This window comes from Falco punctatus, assembly GCF_963210335.1.
Source record: "Falco punctatus genome assembly, chromosome: 9".
Taxonomy (NCBI): Eukaryota; Metazoa; Chordata; class Aves; order Falconiformes; family Falconidae; genus Falco; species Falco punctatus.
In genome coordinates, this window is record NC_137589.1 from 38,214,048 (window position 1) to 38,235,139 (window position 21,092).

Sequence of the window (21,092 nt, forward strand, 5' to 3'; positions counted from 1 at the left end):
AGATTATTACTTCACCATTAAATCTTTTGAGAGCATAAAACGAAAATTAACTCAGTGTGTAAGAATTAAATCTTAAAAACATGCACACGGAGGCAATGACATCTTTGATTTTCTAAAAATGAACAGGCCATTTAGCCCTGGGGGAAGAATCAGAACTCCCATTCCCGCTCTTACTTCTAACTAGGGAAGAGCCTATGGAAACAGTTTTCTTTACACATTACCTGCAGAAGTGGCTCAGAGTTAAAAGAAATAATCATGTCTACCAAGTGAGTCTGCATCCTCAAAAATTACAATCTAGATACACTGATAGCAACCATAATGTATAAAATATATCTGGCCTTTCTGACAAAAAAAAAAGAACTACAAAATTATCAAAAGCTAACTGTGCATTTAGATTAGCCAGCACACAAACAAAAGTTCAAGAAAAGCAGTGCGAAAAATGAAAGAGTAAATAATGAACGTGAAACAGCTAGGCTACACACTGCGAAGCTTGTAAATAAGAGCATGTAGCTAATATGAATTCCCAACTTCAACTGCAATTTAGTAACACTGCAGTGAATTAATTACAAAAACATATGAACACATGAAAAATTGTAGGCCAAAGTGTGCTTTTCAGCTCTGACACGGTCTCAGGACATATGGAAGGCTCATTGGGAGCATCTTCCTTTACCACCCTGACATTTCATCTTTGATTGCTCTGGCCAGAAATAAATTCCCCCTCCCCTCAAGCCTGATGTGAGAACGGCTAAACCACAATGTCTACCCCCTGTTCCACTGCAGCTATCGAAAGTTACAAGTAGGAAACCCTGAAATACTTCTCCAGGGCCAACAAAATTAGGCAGGGTGATTCTAGTAGAAAGACTCCAGTAAAACAAAGCCAGACTTTGCTGGCTGGTCCTTTGCCAAAGTAGTCTTGTCACACAGAGCAGGATTGCTCAGAAGACACAGGAGAGATCAGATGTTTCTCAATACCACCACCTGACACCGACGTTATGCTGACATGCAGGACATGCCCTGGTCAAGCTTTGCTGAAATCAGTGTGCCCAGAGCGGTTTATTAGCTGTCAGGTTTCCTAATGGCTGTTAGAAGTTCTTCAGATACTCTATCTTAGAGCTTTTGTTCCCAAGGGAATACAGATTATCCCATCCTCTGAAGAAGGTGATTGTCTATTGCAAAAAAATGGGGGAAATTTAAGAAATACAGAAACAAAAATCATGACTAGACAAGCATTGTGATTCAACAATAAAGGCAAAGCAAAACACATTATCACCTTGAAAGAACAACGTTAGATAGGAAGGGATCGGATTCTATTGAGCTGAACCCTGAAAGACACTGTCCGTTCATGATTAAGTTTGCTATGAATGACTCATCCACAAAGTAACGTGTAATGTACTCCTCAGCAGCTTCTCCCAGCAGTTCAGAACATAAAAGCCAGTCACAAATAAAAATTATAAGGCAAAAATAAAAAACCGACCACCCTATCTCCCATTTCTCATCATCATGACGCCTCACAAAAGAAAATACAAAACCTGAAAGCATTTTAATTTGTAAAATATGAAATGCAATTCATGCTATGGAGGAATACCTCAGCCTTTTAGCGAGGAAACAGTCTTCCCATGGGTGTTTGGTTATTAGCTATCATGCAAAAACAATTAGTCATTCAAGCAATTAAGGTAAGTATCTCCTAAAAAGGTTCTGAGCTTTTCAAGCCCTAAATGCAACTGCTATAAACCTAGACTGTTCCTGAGTGTAATTTAGTTATTGTACTGGCTCTCCTGAAGAGATTAATTGTATCATGTGTTGTAAATTCTTGATGCTCTTTTAGCTGCGGTCTGAGCCTCTGGTGAATTCTCCTCTTGCTCCTCGCACTTCTTATGGTTTAGGAATATGTCTGATTTTAAGAAGCGGCTGTAGCTGTCGTATTTCATGAGGTTGAATATCTGGTAAGAGGTGGAAATAAAGATAAAAACAATGACCTAAGTAAAACTAGATTTTAAATGAGAAGGATAGTATATGAATTATAAGGTATTTTTGTTCTGTTAGGACTAAAGCATTACTAAAAAGCATGACATTAAAATACACTTCAAACTCTCAAAAAGGGCTGAATGTAGCAAACAATATTGTAGGTTCCATGGCCACTGTTTTGCAATAATGTCTTTAATAGTTTAAGAATCAGATGATGGTTTTCACAACAGCTAATTGTGAAAACCTAATACTGAAGGTGGGAGGTGATATACCATGGTCAATACATAGGATTTTACATCTGATGATCAGGTAACTGCACATGTGGACAAGCCAAGACATTACCTGGTCCCCTGCCACAGCAGCCTCAGGCCTGCAGAGCCACCAGCAGTAAAACCTAGTGAGGGTATCCTTCTGGCAGGGTGATTGGAAGATACTCAGAGGGACAAAGCAGAGCTGAAGAAGAGGTACCTTTTAGGCACCTTTCTGACTGCAGTTACTCTTATACATTACAGAATAGCTCACTATAAAGGCAGAGCATCTGGATCACAGCATCACAGAGTGGCTGGGGTTGGAAGGCACCTCTGGAGCTCATCTAGTCCAACCCCTGCTAAAGCAGGCTCACCTTGAGCAGGTTGCACAGAGTCGTGTCCAGGCGGGTTTTGAATGTCTCCAGAGAAGGAGACTCCCCAGCCTCCCTGGGCAGCCTCTGCCAGTGCTCCGTCACCCTCCAGGTAAAGCTGTTCTTCCTCATGTTCAGAAAGAACTTCTTGTGCTGCAGTCTGTGCCCGTGGCCCCTTGTCCCGTCACTGGGCACCACTGAAAGGAGCCTGGCCCCGTCCTCTTGGCACTCGCCCTGGAGATGTTTGTAGGCATCGACGAGCTCCCCTCAGCCTTCTCTTCTCCAGGCTAAGCAGCCCCAGCCCCTCAGCCTTTCCTCATACGGGGGATGCTCCAGTCCCCTCACCATCTTGGTACCCTCCGCTGGCCCCTCCCCAGCAGTTCCCCGCCTCTCCCGAACTGGGGAGCCCAGTATGGACCCAGCACTCCAGGGGCGGCCTCAGCAGGGCAGAGCAGAGGGGGAGGATCACCTCCCTCCACCTGCTGGCCATGTTCTTCCTCATGCCCCCCAGGGTCCCACTGGCCTCCTTGGCCACAGGGCCACTGCTGGCTCACGGGCAACTTGCTGCCCCTCAGAACCCCCAGTCCCGTCCCCGCAGAGCTGCCCCCCAGCAGGCCAGCCCCAGCCTGTGCTGGTACAGTAATTAAGAAAAGCCTCTAAATAATTTACACAAATACTGAAACTGCAAACTGAATCCAGACTGAAATAACTGGTTTAATCAATGTTTCTTAAACTTCTGCCAATTTTCCGATCCTTTTTAGACTACTACACAACCAAATGCCAAGACTGGTCTTGGGCAATATCAGATAAGTTGCAGGTTCCTGCCTCAAAGAGCTGATCGGGTACAGGTGTAACTTGCCAGTTAAAATGTGGTTTAAAATTCGTGATGGATTCAATTAGGCTTTTCGCTGGCCCAAGACCTGCCCTTTTTCTCATAGCCAGTATACAGCTAGCATGGAAGAACAACATCAGCACCGAGTATAGCTTTTCTCTCCCAGGGCTTGAGTTTAGGCTTATTCCTCGACGTAACTGCTTTCTCTTCTATTTATACCCATTTAAGACAAAAAATCTAGAACTCACTTGGAGTTTTCTGAAAACAAAATGGCTTGGGAGAGGAGCCTGGAATCTGTTCAGGTGTCAAGGTCAGAACTATATTTTGCTTGGTCTCAAAACAGAGGGGAAGGAAAAAAGTAAACCTCAAAACTATAATTGAGGCAAAACCAAAGCCTACATCACCCTCTGCCTATTATTTCACTGGCAGAGGCTCTCTGAGTCATGCTTCATGACTGATTACATTTTATGGTACTCAGAGTAACTAAATTTCCAAGACGAGTTTCTGGATTCTGACCTGCATGTGTGGATTACTAGAGCTTTACCTTTACATGCCTTGTTTCTAACTGATAGTGCAAACACGTAACAAAACTGTTTGTTAGGGGTAAAAAAAAATAAAAATCTCAAACTGCTTTTTCATTTCACATCCTCAAGGAACCTGGACAGATAAAGGCAAACACACAAAACTTCAGTGTTCTTGTCTGTGCGTTTGCTGAAATATCTCCATTGCAAGTAAATTATATGAAGCATGTTACTAACCATTGTTCGTTTACATTCTTAAGTATTTAAGTTCACATTTAAAACAGTGGAAACCTTGCTTTATAAGCTACATATTGGAAGACTAAAATTCCCAAAATGCTCTCTCAGTGTAGACCCAAATCAATGCAGTTAAACAAAGTTAAATTACACCTCCTGGCACTGGCTCGCTACAATATAATGAAATTTATCCAACCAACTCAAGGGGAAAAAAAAAAAGCAAAGAAGACATTGCTTGTTAAAACTTCATAAGTCAGTGTTAAGAACTTAGACCCCTCTTGCTCCTGGTATTATTTAAAGCATCTCCCAGAGAGAAAGAGCTCTGTAAAATCAAAATCTTCTGGAGTCTGATCAGCCAAATGCACAGAACAGAAAGATTTTATAATCATGTGCAAAAGCAGAATTCTCTTTTTCCCTCCTCTCATCACCTCTGTGGAGCAGGAACATTTACCCTGTAAATATTTGGAAATCTAGAGATTTCTAAGACCCGCTCTAACACCATTTCTTTGTTTAGCATGAACAACTGCCTCCAAGTTACTTATTTAAGGCCATCCCATGAGCACAAAAACACACCCCACAAGCAGCCCCATTTAAATCAGTAGGTCTCTAGAGAACTGAAATGCTAGTTACCAGCAATGCCATAGACCAGACTGGCTTTCAAGCTCTGCCTTTTTATACTTCAGACACACAGTGCCAGCAGTAGTTAACACTGTTCTTTAGAGAACGAATTATACCACTCATCATAACTTTATAAGGATGAAAAACTAGAGAAAACCATAACTCTTCCTGAACTATTATCTAACAGCAATAAACAGAAGCTTCAAGCAGTGGAAACCTGCAACAACCCATAAATGCTCTGCATTTGGTTTTAAAAGTTCACAGACTTTCTTCCCACACCAGTGGGATTCCTCTACCCCTGATCTAGCATGTTTCCAGTTCAAGTATTACTATTCCCATGCTGTTCATGTGCGTACTCGCTTGCAAAACCGCAAAACCTTTTAACTTCAGTAGTCTCTCTAGCTTCACCCACCCTGAACTGCACCGCTTAGATTTACCAGAAAATTTTCTTTCCCCTCCCCCAAGTCAGAAGTTCTTCCACGAAAAACTTTGCTTCTTCACATGGAAACTGGGTTTCAGACATTTCCACTGCTAATGACTTAGAATCTGCTTGAAAGACAGCAGAGCCTTTGCTTCTCAGACCACTTCAACTGACCCAGTCGCTGTGCAAGTAACATATTCAATGCCTGATGTGAAATGGGTTGAAAACACTATTTAAATCTCCACAAAAGACCCAAATGGAAAATACAGGTAGTCCTGAGGATGGTGCAGAAATTAAAAATAGTACAGACTACAAGTGCTGGAAAGCTGCAGATAAGAATGACTCACTTGGTAACTTATGCTTCAAAATAAGCTAAATATCAAGAAAATTTACCACCAAAAGACATGCCTGCAAAATGTCATCTAATTTCTGCCAGACCTCCCAAGTTCTACAGAAAAAGGCAAAGCAGATACTAACTCCTCTTTCGAGTTTTGTGGGCTACAGAAGTGGAAGCTTTTCAGAAAATTGCATTATATTTAAATCAATACAAATACCAAAACAAAACAAAGTGAAGAATCTTGAGCTCTCAAGGAAACCAGTGGCAACTACGGAAACAAACATCAGCAATGACTCAGTGCAAGTGAATACACAGGAAAACGTAGGCACAAAGTTAGTCAGCTGGGTGATTCTCAAGCTACTGGCAGAGGAACCCAGGAGAAAACTTCATCCCATTTACCAGGAAAGTCCTGCACTAGGAATTAGCATAGTTGTGTTGAGTCTTTTAACTAATTGGCGCTAGTTAGACAGGGCCAAGAACCTGGGGTATGGTGCATCCACCCTCAGAGCAGCTGCACTAATATCCCAAACATGGAAGCAACCCAGCTCTGTGCTTACCTGTTCCCTCCATACCACAGCAGGCAGATTCTCAACTTCCCTACACTAGCTTGTGCTTAGAAAGCAGAGTCCATTAAAAGCAGATAAAACCCAAAGAAACTGTTCTTGCAGAAAATAATTTTACCTGGTCCTGGAGCTTCTGAAACATGAGAGGGTGAGGTGTCTCCAAAATGGTCTCATTCAAACGGGACTGCCCTTCCACATTGACTTGGGAGGAAGCTTTACTGGACAGGAAAGTCATATATATTTCTTTAGCTTTTTCTTGCATCTGCAAAAGGACATATTTATTTAAAGAATTATTTGCTGTGGGAATATTCTCTGTATTTGCTATGTTTTGTTGGAGACTGCTCTAGGTCACCGGGTTTTTCAGGTTCACATTCTAAAACCAAAAATTAGTCTGAATTAAAAATGAAAAGTAACAAAACAAGTATATATCAGTTAGCTTATTTGCGTACCCTCATTTGTACTGGAGGAAAAACATCTCTGTAGGCCAACTCCTGAACTGGCAACATTAGTGGAAGCTATCAGTACTCAGCACTTTGGTTAAACAGTAGGTTGCAATGTTTGAATCTGAGTATCCAGTGTAAAACTGCTCAGAATCATCAACTGGGCTTTGTCTTTACTATTTAGAAGGCTATTTTTACTAACAGATAATCACTATGTGCAAGGAACCCAGAGGAAAAAGCACTGTGAAAACTTAGTCTTACTGCAAGGCAAAACCAAGCAAAGTTAGCACGTAATCCATACTACTGCTAGATAACCTCGTCATACTGCATGCTTTGTCCTAACTATGTTTTTACCTCAGTGCAGCTCACGTGCAACACTGACTAGATGATTAAAAAACCCAACAACTTTGCTAATAGTAAAAATAAGACTCTCAGGAGCCTCTGAAGGCTAATAAATAAGGGTAGGTGTGACTTGCATTAAGCTGTTTGTTAGCTTTTGCCCTGATTTCAGCAATCGTGCTTCAGTGTTCTTCTCTTGATAAATCAGTAACAGTGATAACGTTTTGACCCAGCCCAGCATCTTTAGGCTTCAAAGCAGTAAATGAGTGGTCACAATCTCAGAAATTCAATGCAAGCTCCCCCTTGACCAGAAGGTTGGATAAGAGGATGCCAGTGGGGGAGAAGAAAGACAAGCCAGGCAGGAGGCAAGCCTCCCTCCTGCAATCTGCATTCTGCACACCGAAAGCAAAGCCCATGCAGCAGCAGGCACTGTACGATCCCAGGACATGGGTACTCATCAGTGCTCCCCACTGCACATCTAATGAGCAACCGCATGTCCAGATCAGCACCAACTCAAGGGCTGTGTCTTTGATGGGAAGCGAGCCTGAAGAAGGAAGCATTTAAATCCTTGTCCATGAAGGAGTCACAGAATTTCTTTCATGTTTTACAGCTGAGAATCAACATTTGGGGATAATTAGAAGAAAAGCTACACATGTTTGACAATTCACAAGACGTAAAGAGTTAACTCTCACTGCTGAAGGGGACACACATTTTTCAGGAGTATTCCTTTTTAAACCAGATTATTCACCTGAGAGGTCATGTGTCAGGTGCATTAGGTCACAATGAAGTGTTTTTAACATTTTCCAGTCTTTCCAGTTTCACAGGCCAGGGAGGACCAGGTCAGCCACGTCTGTTCTAAATGAGCAATTAATCCAATCAATCGGAGTTGCGACTGCTTTAACTAGTAAAGTTAATACCCTAATGCAGAGTAAAGGTACCTTTAGCTATTATTGCATACAAGCAAGCACAAGTGATTGTACTGACTCAGTCCTACCTAAATAACTTTTGAACCTGCTGTCCAATTTCAACCATATTTAAGAGACGGGCAAAGGACTGAGAAATAATTACCCTCCTATTGATTCAATGGAAAAGAGCAGCAAGAGAAAGGAAAGGGAGAGGAACAGCAGCACATGCACCAAGGGAAAAGCTGCAGTATATGACCAAAAGTTATGTACTTGAACTGCTAGCTAATCAACGCACACATAGCTCCTTGTCAGCCACAAGATGCTGTTCGCCCATGGAAAACAGGAGCAAGCTGGGCACTGTAGAGAATGAGTAGAGGAAGGCCTGAGGGGAAACACAAAACTAGAAGTACTGTGAGGAAGTTTAAAGAACACGGTAGAGGAACAAGAGGATTGTGTGGGAGGTTGGTGAAATGGGGAGGATCTCTGGATTTTGTGGGGAAGAATGACAAAGAAAGGAAGTGAAAGAGCTGTGGTAGGGAGGAGGGGGTCATTGGAGAGACACAGGGGACCTGACTTTATAGTAATGGGGAAATATGGCAATGCACTGCTAAACTTCACAGGTTCTGCTGCACGGGGAATAACTGTTACGCTAAGTCTGTGCTTTAGTGGCAGAACATCAGTTTAACTACATTTAAAAAAAAAAACCCAAAAAACAAAAAAAAACCCAAAGAGAAGACAGTACGGTTAAAGTTGCCAGTATGTTTATACATCCCCAAATGACATTCAGGGAGAGCTGGTTCAAGCAGAGGAGACAGCGATGTTCCCCACTCAGTGGGTGGCATTCTTTGTTCTGCGTCAGCCTGAAACTAATGCCTCAGCACAGGGGACTCTACTCTGGAATTTAAACAACACTTAAACTGGGACCTTGTTCACAGGTGGTTATTAAAGGATTTCTGGCACTTTTCACTTACATCTGTGTGCTCACCCCAGCATCCGTGCCAAATTCCCATTTGAAGAACAAAGTTCTGTCTACAGAAACCCCCCGCACTATTTCAAGTGGATACAGTATTTTTTCCCACTTCCTTTCCTAAGGTCAAATTCAGCTCTCAAGCACGCGTGGTTCCCAAATGAGGTGAATGGAAGTCCCAGATGCTCATCAGAACAAGCTCCAGCAGTTAGCAGCTGTGCAGCATTACCCAGTCCTGCTTAACCATTGCCACATTCCACATAGGAAGTGGCAGAAGAAACTCTTGAATAGGTACACTTTGTTCTGAAATTGTCCTCTACAAAACTTCTCAACACAGGCATTTTGGTGGGTTTTAGCAAAAGCTGAAAAGATTTCCTATTGTTTGAAGCATTTGTTACAATCCATAATTTACAAGCTGCAAGAGAAGAAACATTTAACCCTTGGGAAGTAGCGCAATGGACATGTTTATTTCATTGACAGTCACAAATGCAACAGCATATGACTAACTCCAATAAAATATTTAAAGTTCAATTTTATTCACTTATCCCCACCACTCCCATTTCAATAATTAAATGTGTCCTAAGATGAGAACCATATGGGTGGCAGAAGAGATCACTGCTACAAGTGGACTTGACCTAATTCCTTCCTCAGTCTTTGCTAAAAATCACTTTTCTATTTTAACTTCAATTTTAAAGGAATATCCTTTTTTTTTTTCTTTAACTGCAGAGATGTGTCTTGAGTTGAGGGGAGGAATTTGTGCTTTTCTGCTGCAAGAAGATAGGCTGAATTCAGCCCATCTAAAATCTGCCTAGCCCAAGTATTTCAGTCTGCTTGCTGCCCAGCTCCGCAGATGCTGAAAACCTCCCCTGCTCCCTGAAACACGCCTGCATTTTGTATAGCCCACCCAAACAGGAAAACAAATACAATCTCACAGAGCAGTCTGGTCTGAATTCCATTTCTGCCTTCTCCTGACTAAGCATCCTCACCACTAGTCTAAAGCCAACACAACAGCCAAGAAGAGCCGGGCTGATCCTTGCCAGCCCTCCCTCCAGTCCGGTGATCTAGCAATCCTGGCCACACAGCGGCTCACATTCAAGAGGAAGGGGACAGAGAAGATGTATCTGCACGGCATCTTGCAAGATCTGCCTGTGTTGGCTTGATATAAGTCAGCTTCTAGGCTGAGCCCACGTGACTGTGGTTAGAGTAACAACTGAACCGAATTTAGTAAGTCTTGAGGAAGGGCCCAGGATATTTTCTTAGAATGGCACTAAGGCAGTGAGACAGTTTGCAGCCAACAGAAAGCCGCAGAGCGAGCCTGCACCTACCTGCAAAGACCAGAAGGGACATGAGGGAAGGGCAGAACATTTAGTGAGCCAACCACTCTGACGACGGACGGTACAACAGCCTGTACAAAACCAAACACTGCTCCGGGCTGACATCGAAGGGATGACAATAACACTAGACACAATGAATACTTAATCCACTGGCCAGGTGTGGTGACTTTTGTGCAAGTTTAAACCAACCAAGAAAAACTCCATGCTAACACTCTCACATCAAGTAACAAAACATTTATCTTATACTTTAAAAAACAGAAAACAAAAATCCCATTCAATCCAGGTTAAATTGAAATCGGCTTCATCTGACCAGATGTCTAAGTATCTGTGAGCTGGTTTCTGTGGTAAACCAGTTTTAATGAGAAGCAGGTTATAAAACAAGTAAAAAGTTGGTTTTAGAATACTTTGCTCACATTAGATACAAAATGATTTCTGCAAGAGTCACTTTCAGAAGACAAATTCGTGCTTCATGCTATCATAAACACTGGAAAGATTTCTGGGTTTAGTGCTTTTTCTGGCTTTGTAAATGATCTAAACAAATCCATCCATAAGCAGTAGCTCTAACTCTAAGTCTGTGTCATTCTAAAGCACATTTATTCTAGCCAGCCATAACAGCTTTGGCAGTAGTAGATTCCAGATTGACCATACTGTGTAATGATTGGTACTGCGTAATTTAGCTAAACTTAAGTCTCTGTCCATTCATTTGGCAATTCATTCAAGAATTCACTAAGTTACTATCTCTATACATCAGTTTACCATTTCCTGTACTAGCATGTGCAATCCTAAAATAGCTAAAAAGATGGAAATTATTTAGGAAGGGAAAATACAGTTATTATCCCACTGCAAATGTGGGACCTTACAGAAGGATTTTCCACTTTCATTTCCATTTCAAAATGCAGTTTGATACCTGTCCAAGGGGTATCAAGAAAAGGCTACATACCCCCTCGCAAGGACACTGTACAGGGTACAAAGGAAAAATATCTGCCTTGTACAAAGCAAAGGGTTCTTCCTATTTGGTCATGGACTGTTATGCCGGCCTCTACTTCACCACCTCAGAAAGCAAATGTTTGTAACGGAGTAGAGAGATCAAGAACACCTAGATCCCCAGCCCATCATACTGAACACAGCAGCCAAGACGCTGCATGGACATCTGGGGACAAAAGAGAGGAAATGCTTTGTCACAAAATGATAATAATGAGATCTGCAGCTTGTGCCGAAGCAGAGCCAGGTCAGTGGGAGCGACGGTACCACATTTGCCCAGGCAGGAGGTTGGCTTCCAGTGCAACCCAGACAGGCGGCAGCTGAAACATTCCCTTACAGGCAAGGGGAGAGGATGACTCCCAGCCCCACTCTACCTACTGACACTGCTGCCATCATAGTGGCATCCAGCACAGTTCTCTCTTTTATCCCATATCATTTACTTCCTTTCTCTTTCTCCTTACATCTTACAGAAAAATAGCCTGATTAGTTATTCTTTTCTGAAGACTATCTGCATCTGTGGACCTTAACGAGGAAGGGAAGCAGTGAAATACACAAAGCTGAAATACTGCTAAATATTACAAAGCGCACAGTCAAATTGAACACTTTCCTCTTCTTGCAAATACTTGTCTTCTTTTTTTTATGGATCTATCAATATACAAAAATATTCACAACTGAAACAAGCAAATTGTTTTAAGGGGAATGCTTTTTCAGTGCAAAATATAGAATATTTACAGAAAGTAGACTCCTCCCTCCCCCCTCCTCAAAAATATGTTTTGTTGAAAATCCAGGGAAATTTTTTGTTGAAAACCTGCTGGAAACAGTTTTAGCTGACAATATTGACTGAACTTAAGAGAGGAATCCTGCAGTCTGGATACAGCTCTCTTATGCCTGCACTCTGTAATTCCCCTAGTAGCACAGTTCTGCCACCTGATTCCTATTCCTTGACATTTATGACGTTACTAAAAGCATGTATGGTCCCATTTGAACCAGGTTTAACTGGCATTTTCTCAGCCTCACCTGCTCATGGTACTCTACTTTGGCCAGAAGATTGCAAAAGGGGCTGTACATTTGTATCCATTGCCTTCTAAAATGCTCCCTTTGGCAACAAGAGCTGCAGACACGTGAAAAGCGTAAAGGTGGGATTTCAAAAAAAGCTTATGGGATTTAGGAGTCTGACTCTCAAGGACAGCGATGCTCAGTTGGAGTTTTGAAACAACTTCATTTCATGTTCACGGAATCCTCATCTCAAAGATTAAATAAATTTGGAATTTCTCAAAAAAAAAGAAAAAGAAAAAAAAATTACAAAACCTTTTCCAGAAAGAAGCAAACAACACACGGTACATATTTTAGGCCTGACTCTATAGGCTTCAAACCCTAATTGTGAAAGTGGATCCTGTGTTCCTGGTGGGTCTAAACACAGACCAAGATTCAAGCAGTGAAAAAAATTCAATTGATGTAGCTGACTGAAAAATTTCCAATAGAGTATTTTCTACTAGATAATTATAGCTTTCATGAAAATGAAAATGATCTGTAGGTATCAATTTGAATAAATACTTAAATGGAAATGTCTAAATGGATCTTCAATTTCTTTTGTTTTGCAACTTGTAATGTGATAAGGCAAAACTTTTCTTTTTGGCATCATAAAACATTTTGTTTGCGCTGTTTGTTATTTTTATGTCCTGCTAAAATATTATAATGGTATATATTCTCATGTAATGAATTTTCTATGCTTTAAAAAAAAGTCCTGAATTAAATATCTTTATATTTTCAAGCAAGATGGTGCAATATCACTGAATTAAAGCTTTTGCTATTGCCAAGCAACAACAAAATTTCAGTTTTCAAAACATGAGAAACATCAATTTCAGCATTTTGTTTTGATTCGAAATAAAACCAGCTTTGTTTCCAAACAATTCCACCACAATGATTTCAGCACAATTCCTTCAAATATATTTATTTGCACCCACATGAAGCATGTTATACAACAGAAACGTTATAGCTCCAGCTCTGCTACGGAACCTTTGTTGAAAAGTAAAATTCATTTCAGAAACATACCTGTTTTTTTCCCTGTGTTTTCTTAAATTCTTCACATGCTAGCCAGAACAAAACATTTTCTTCACTAAATTCTTTCTTTAAAAACTCCTAGGGAAGAGAGAAAACAAACAAAACTTAGGATCCAATTTCTCAGTTGTTTTTCTCTCTTCCTACTATAGCCATTAAAACTAGAAGCTGCCTACAGCTAGCTTTACCAGGGTGTATTTACATAATACAGTGTAACAGAACTACTGCATTAGTGCATCTGCACACTACCAAGACACAAATGATCAGATATTCAGCACTTTGAAAGCACATTCCAGGAGAATGATGAGCCACATTTAATCTCAGAGCATATCAGTAACCAACAAAAAGGGATTCTTCAGTCTCCCCTAAATAACTGAAGCAATGTTATGGTCATTACTCAAAGGAAAATCCAAAAATACATGAATTAATTAGCAGGTGAGTATAATGACTATTCTAATAAGAGTCACAGATCACTTTAGATTCTCATTTAGTATCTTTCTGGGTTTTTTTTGAGTAAAATCTCTACAAATAAAAATTCCTAAACATGATTGTCATTGGCAATAAATTCACTTCAGCAAACTAAAGCAGAAGATGTATTTGAGTTCTCTAGACAGTGTTTAAACAAAGCACATTCCTCCAAAAGTGAGGCGTGTTTTAAAATGGGGAAAAATGTTTCTTTTTAAAATTTCTTTTTAAAATGTAAAAACCGAAATATTTACAGCTCTGAGATCATCAGTTTTCTTAAAAGTGTTAGAAAATAGAGACTAAGTAACGCCAAGAATTATATAGCACCAAGATTTTTTTTCTAAAATATTCTAAATCACAGTGTTTTGTAATTCTAATGTACATCACATTTCCAACCAGTCTGGCAGGAAACCATTTTATCCCAGGGTATTTTATCAGTGCTCGGTATAGCAAAACCATACTCAAGTAGGTAGTTCCCATTCCTACAGCTAATATGGCAAGAAAGCTTTGCCTTGAAAAAACAAATTCGCCACCCTCACCTAATTAAGCCTCAAGCCTGCATTTTGAGCTGCACAAGCCCACACTCTGTAGTAAACTTAAAGGGAATTATTTTCAGTACAGCTGCTGCAACACAGAATAAGAGCCACATGCAGTTATGGGGCTCAGGAGCCGTTAGTGGTAACTCACTGTTTAAGTAAGGACAATGTATGAGAATAAAGAGTGCAGGATCAGTCCTCAGTGATAAATAATGCTTGGCAAGAGAGACCAGCGGCTCAAGGACTGTAGTTTATCCAACAGTAACTTAATCCTTGCAACAGCTGATAGATCCGATTAGAAAAATGCAACCAAAAGTCTTCCATCTGCCTTACGAGAGCAAGCTGCAGTGGTAGAAGGCAAAAGGCACTACTTCAGAAGCTCAGCAAATGCCACAGCTCCAGTTCTGCCACCTCTGCTCAGGGTACGTATCTAGAAGGATGCACGCCTATGTGCCTACAGCACTGCCACAGCAGCATCATTCATGCTGCGACTCATTCAGCTTTAAATGCTAATTTCGCTTTATAAAAATATCCATAGTTAATATAGCAACCCTAAATCGTTTCACTCCTTCTGGATCTTCAAGGAGGTTCTCCAGTGATGTAGCCCATTTTGAGGTTCCTTTCAAGGTTTGGTGGCTGCTGCTTGGGTGACCCTCACTGTCATTTATCTCTGGAAAAAAATGAAAAAAAAGCCATATTAGTTAGAAGTGATGAATTTCACATGCATTTCTTCCCCACTGCCCTCTGCATCCTTGGATTACAGCTGCTCTCTTTAAAGGAAACACCATAAAATTGAAAATAAACACACACACATACTTGAATTGTGCTTTGCCTGCAAGGAGGCAAAAATGCCTTGCAGTTATATAATTCATGAGCATGTAAGCAGGCACCGTCGCTGTTTTATAGGAGTTCAAGCACCTTTTGCATGTGGAACACAATGACCGCAGCCTGTGTAGTAAAAGGACCATTTGCCTTTTTTTCTGACACTGTCGGCGACATTGGCTTCTAGAAAGCAAATCCTGGTCAGTCACACACATGAAATTTATTTTTAAGAAAGGAATCACCACTGGAGGTTGGGAAAAAGCAAAGAGAGAAAGAAAAATAATGTTTTGTTTAGCAGAACAAGTCCAAAATGTTAACCTAGTCTAACGGGAGGAAAGACAGCTGGCAGAAGAGCCTCATTCCAGCTGAGTCAACCTGTTATTGGGTAAGTGGTATTTGGGTGTTTTTTCTGTTTGCTTGTTTGTTTTCAAGTCTGCCAAAGTCCTGCTTTTATAAGGTGTACTGGACTGTACCCACATCTTATCTGCCAGCCAGCCTTCTCACAAACAGGAGAGATGGTATACATTTTTGAATGTTTTTATCCCAGGGACAAGTACGTTACATCCAAGGCTGGTGATGCCAAAAAAATTGTTTGCTGGCTACTCATCAGAAAACCTATTACTTGGGAAGACTCCAGGAATTTCACTGCTGATCTGAAAAACTCTGAAACAGACATAAAGCACTTGGCGTCCCTTCCTCTCACACACAAAATGCCCAGAGAAGACAGCAGGAATGCAGGCCATCAGAAGTCAGGCTAAGAGCTTTCCACACACTGGAAAGGTGCACAAAACTCTTACTGTAAACAGTACAGTTTCTATTTATTTTTATAACTCCTTCATTTCTCCCTATCAACTTATTTGAAATATGGATCTTAGTAACTTCTGCTTAAGTTCCGTCAAAAAAACCCTTTTTCCTCCACCATGAAACTAAACCTCAGCAAGTATCTGAAAAAACTATCTATGCAGATATCTATGCAGATGCCCTTTTCAGCTGGTAGCTAGAATGATAAATGCTAAGGCTAAAGCCCTACAAAATATTGGCACGACAGCAAAGCCTGTTGAGTTTTGGTTGGTAGCAACCTGTCGATTCCATTTGTTTTTCTAACAGTGAGAAGGACCACTGTTTTAAATGAATTAACATCTCCTCCCTTGATAGCAGTGGTTTTTTTACACAGGAGAAATTACAAGGCTGGAAAAGAGGTAACGGAGCCACCAAGAGATCTGCACTTATGCCCCAGGTAAATACAGATGTAAAAGAAAAGAACGTTTCTGAAACGATCGAGCAAAGGGTCACTGCAGGCTACATTTTTCATGTGTAAATCCTGTCTCTCTGTTGTCTGTCCTGCTCTCGCTCTGTGGTGCAGTGACAGCACCAACTTTAGACTTCTTACACAATGAATGCATGACTCCATACCTGCACTAAACCTTCCAGGATCAAAGATGATAACCAAGTTGGGTAAGCACTGTGACAGATTGGTCCCCAAAGCAGCAAGAATAGCTACAGCTCTGTGTGAGACACAGTCTGCTAGTTAAAGGTCAGGAGTCAGAACCTGAGGATTGTCCCCAAACCACTACACTGCAGGCTTCATGTATGACACAAGACTACAGTGAGTTAACTCTGCCTCAGTTTCCTCTCCCCTCATGCAAAAGGATGTGATTCTTGATTACTGCCTGCAAAATTTATTTTAGGAACCTGACTCAAAGTATCTCAGCATCTAACCTCACTAAAATCTGTGAGATTTAAGTGGGAATAACCAGGTACATTGAAGCAGAACACAATTGCCTCTGAGGAGCTTGAATCTTTTGTTATCTGAAGCTCTTGTTTTCTGAGGAGCTGCAGAATGGCAGCTCTGTGTGTACGGGTGCTAACAGCCTGAAGAACCAGGCCATTCCCCTATTTAATATATGATTTAGCACAGAACTTATGGGAGTGAGATTTTATTTCTAAGGGAGGATGTACATGACTTCTTCTTATGCCTGTTCTGCTACACCTTGTGGTACACAACTCTGTCATTTGTTTCCTCACTTAACCAGCTCCCCGCAACCCAAAGAGTACTGTGATTCTGAGATGAGGCTTGCCCATCCATTGCTTGTACAATGCAACCCTTTAATTTACCCTTTGCCTCGCTTTTATTCGAGCTGGCTGTTCCCCAGCACAGAGGGTATGGGAAGCTGCAGGTGCTGGGCAGCTCTGCTGAGCCAGCGTGGGTGCCACCAGCAACCACAATCCCAGCTCAGCCCAGGCTACAGCTCCCAGCATCAGTCCACACTGAGGCAGGGGACACCAGCCACAGTGTCTCAGTGGAGGCCGACGCTCAGACCGCCTGCACATAAACAACACAAGGTCAGAGAACACTCCTGGACCCTGCTATCAGGTACTGCAGCACAGCTCTTGTGCTGGGCAGTCCCCCCAAAACACAGTTACTGCATCCAAACAGGCTGCTGGGGACATCACCTGCCTGGTACCACCCTGCCAGCTGTGCCTGGGGCAACACAGCTGGCAGGGGCCAAAGCCACGCCAGGGATTGTGCCAACAGCTCTGGAGAGCTCAGGTCTGTGTGCATGGGACTGATCAAGCTCTCTCCCTCCAGGCTGACCATTCATCCCCGTGCTCAGGATCCCTTTGCAACCACGATAAAACATTAACACTCCCCTTCAGTGAGAATGTAAATAGGCTGCATGTGACACATGACAGCGAGAAACACCCTGAAGTTTACGGGGATATTAAAACCACTGGGTATTTTTATTATACCCCATCAAATATGCCATCACAAATATTTTTTCTAATACAAAAGTGACCCCACCTCCACATGCTGTTTTTATTTACCCGATTTGATGTGAGATTTCTAGATTTTTTAAGACCTTAAAATAGGAAAGAGGTTTTCCCCACAAATGACTCAAGAAGATAATGCCCACATGCACATTTCATAACGTGTTACTGAATTACCTTAAAAATTATACTTCCGCTGAAGTACTATTTAATGAAAGTCTGAAACAATTTATTTTAGAAGCAATACTGCAATAAATGTAATTACATGAATGACCCTCCCGAAACCTATTTATCTCTGTTTGCTATTTATAAAGATAACTTTCCCCTATTAAAATCATCTAGCCAAAAATTTATGTAAGATACACTGGGAAACAACAAGCTCAATACCAATGTTTACCAACCAAAACATATACATCAGCATCATCATTTAAATGAGGAAGGCAGACATTTTCTGTTACTGAAAACCAGGAGACAATTTTGTGCATCAAAAATTATTACAAAATGGCAGTTCTTCCACCAATATTTCTCTAAAAGTAACACAGAGAATGTACAACAGATGATAAATATGCTAACTACATTTCTTGATATCATAGGAGAGTGCTTGCTATCTTTTATACAGGTCAGAAACCAAGAGGCAGAGAAAGCCAACAACGGATTCACTGCGGAGCACAGTTGTAGAGTCTCTGCTGAAGCAAACCTTCCACTGAGCATATGACCATAACACAACTGCTAACATGATGTGCAGTGGCCAGCTGCTCCTAAAAGCACAGCAAATGATTAAGTGCTTATTTTAACAGCACCGTTAATTTAGAGAAGAAGCCTCTACTTCTCTAAATTAATGTATTTGGAGCCAACTAATAGGCACTTATATTAGCTGGAGCATTACTTCAGAGAAGAGTCCTACAGAAGCTGCCTTCCCCCATCACACAATAGCACTGCCACGTTAAGAGTGCGGATAAAGGCTCTTTGTAAGCGACAGATGTAACAGTAAGTGCAGCACTAATAACACTGTAATTATTAGTTGAAGTGTGGTATCAAAAATGGCAAATATTTGCCATTCTCCAAACAAGCACTTGGACTGAAACCACAGAAAGCATCAAGAGCATCGAATTTACAACTCAGGTCAAAACTCATGGTTTTGGCCCTTGCTTTCGACGAGCACAAAAAAAATGTGGGAACCCATCAAACTTTTAGAGACTCAGCCACAGCTAATTGAGTTAGACATGCTAATCCGTCTGCCTTCCAGAAGGGCTACACACTGCAACGGTTTCCCAAGCTGCTGTCACTCTCAAACTGTTGATACAGTGGCCTACGTGGCACCATATCAAACAGCACAGGCTCACAGCCTTCACAAAAATCCTGCTGAATGCATTGCCTACCTAACTGCCTCTTTCCCACACACACTTTTCACAAACTCTGTAACAAAAGACAACCGGCACACACATATGACAGAAGCACCAAGTCAGCATATTCCCTATTGTGTATTTAAATGTTAATAAACAAAGTTAAGAAAAGCCTTCTCAATTTCTTCTCGAAGAACTGTTGATTGCACCGCCTGCATTTTCCCCTTTTTCACCTGGATCATAAAAACTGCGACCCACAAACCTTTATTATTACTTTAAAAGTACCCAGATACGTTGTCTTTTCCTACCGTCACCAGAGTGCCCGTCCAGCAACAATCACCAGTCCAGAATTAATACATCCAAGGTTATGAAACAGTGGGAAATTTCATAAGCAAGCAGCTGAAAAGGGAAAATTCCCTTACTTTCCATGTATCCATGTGCCACTGGATGGATCCTCGCACAACAAATTTTTCCTAGTAGCAGCTGAATTGTAGACCTTTTCGCTAGAGAAAGGCTGTCCTTCACATGCTTTGGTTGTTCAAAGCATGAACCTCAACATCCTCTTTTGTCTGTCTCTTACCAACAGATGGCTACTGGATTCCACTTTTAACTATAAGGAAGGAAACTAAAGGGACGTTCCGCTTTTGTAGCATCTCTGGAAGTGTTCGCCAGACATACGACCCTTTGAAAAAAAAAAACAAAACCAACAAAAAAACAACTCTAGACAAACACAGCGTTTGGCTTTTCTTAGAAAGACTGTAACTTCTTATTGCATGTTATAAAACGGAGCGTTGTTTTCGGGGGGGTTGAGTTTGTAACTTCGACTCCAACTGTTTTAGCAAGTTCCCAGCTTTGAGCCGGCCGGCGCGGAGCACCGGGGAGCGCGCCATGGGTGCCCGTACAGCACAAAGGCGTTACGGCGCCTGCTGCAGGGCGAACGGCGAAGCCCTGCGTTTGCCGCTCCGTGGCGATCTCCGCTCCGGTTTGAGGCGCTCCCTCCCAAGGCAAACTCCTCAAAGCCCCTTTAGAGCTCGAACAACCGCGCACTGCCGTCCCGGGCTATCGCCTCGCTACCGGTAACGGCGACAGGCAGAAGCTCGCCGTGAAGATCTGGCTGACGAGGCGTCAGCCCCGGCAGAGCCCGGCTCCCCCCTCCGTGCGGCCGCCGGAGCGGGGAGCCCGGCGCTCCCCCACGGGCACGGCCGGCTCCGCAGCGCCCCGGCGGCAGGCCCCGCCGCCAGCCCGGCACAGCCGCGCCCGCCGCCATGGAGAGCCGCGGGACAGCTCCGCGGCGCGGCGGGACCGCCCTGCGGGGGCTGCAGCCCGCCCAGCCCGGCCGGACGCGGGCTCCAGGGAGCCGGCGCGGCCCAGGTAACGGACCTGGGCGGCAGGCGCTGCCGGGGCGGGCTCCGCGCTCCCCTCAGCCGGTGGGGCCGCGCCGGGGGCCGCCGAAAGGGCGGGAGAGGCGCTGCCGGCCAGGCCCCCCCGCCCCGCTCGCCGCCCTCCGCCCCGGGAGGGGGCTCGGCCCCGCTCTCCTTCCCCGGCGCTCAGTGGGAAGATGAAGCGCAGCCCTTCCCCTGCCGGCGGCGCTTCCTCCGGCGGGAGCGGCCGGGGCTGGGGGCCGCGGGCACCCCCCCACCCCTTACCTGACGGCGGGCGCTTCCTGCTGAGCCGGCTGACGGCCCGGTTAAACATCTCAGGGGCGGCCGCGCGGCCCCGCGCTGCCCGGAGCCGAGGGGGCGGCCGCGCCTTCCCCGCTCCCCTGCGGGAGGCGCCCCGCGCCGCCCCGGCCCGCCCCGCTCCGCGCTCCCCGGCCCCGCCGCCGCGCGCGGGCCGCCCCCCGCCGCGCCCCGCCCGCCGCCCGCGAGGGGAAGCGGCGCCCGCCCGCCGCGAGGCCGCCCGGCCGGGGCGCGCTGGGGGATGGGGTGGCCGCCGGGCTCAGCGACCCGCGCACGGAGACGGGGCGCGCAGGGCCGGGGCCGCCGCCTCCGCGCTCCTCCCCGCGCCGCAGCCCGGGCTGAGG

The 21,092-nt window shown here is 43.5% G+C and overlaps 1 protein-coding gene across 2 annotated transcripts; it reads right to left on the reverse strand.

Annotated features, from left to right (window-relative positions):
* Positions 1-1,521: 1,521 nt before the first annotated feature.
* Positions 1,522-20,897, reverse strand: RGS10 (regulator of G protein signaling 10). Of its 2 annotated transcripts, none has more exons than XM_080401270.1 (5): positions 20,716-20,897; positions 14,687-14,805; positions 13,129-13,215; positions 6,229-6,372; positions 1,522-1,940 (listed from the first exon to the last, which is right to left on the reverse strand). In XM_080401270.1, the coding sequence occupies exons 1-5, from the start codon at positions 20,762-20,764 to the stop codon at positions 1,794-1,796; spliced, it is 546 nt and encodes a 181-aa protein (XP_080257396.1). In that variant the 5' UTR covers positions 20,765-20,897; the 3' UTR covers positions 1,522-1,793. The 2 variants fall into 2 exon arrangements, with proteins under 2 accessions (XP_080257396.1, XP_080257397.1); XM_080401271.1 differs by lacking the exon at positions 20,716-20,897 and adding an exon at positions 19,492-19,649.
* Positions 20,898-21,092: the final 195 nt, after the last annotated feature.

Excerpts from the sequence above, each read along its gene's own strand:
- RGS10 (XM_080401270.1), bottom strand. The coding sequence starts at position 20,764 with ATGTTTAACCGGGCCGTCAGCCGGCTCAGCAGGAAGCGCCCGCCGTCA. Across the intron at positions 14,806-20,715 it reads CAGGAAGCGCCCGCCGTCAG|AGATAAATGACAGTGAGGGT; the intron begins GTAAGGGGTGGG and ends ATTTTTTTCCAG. Across the intron at positions 1,941-6,228 it reads TTCAGAAGCTCCAGGACCAG|ATATTCAACCTCATGAAATA; the intron begins GTAAAATTATTT and ends ACCTCTTACCAG.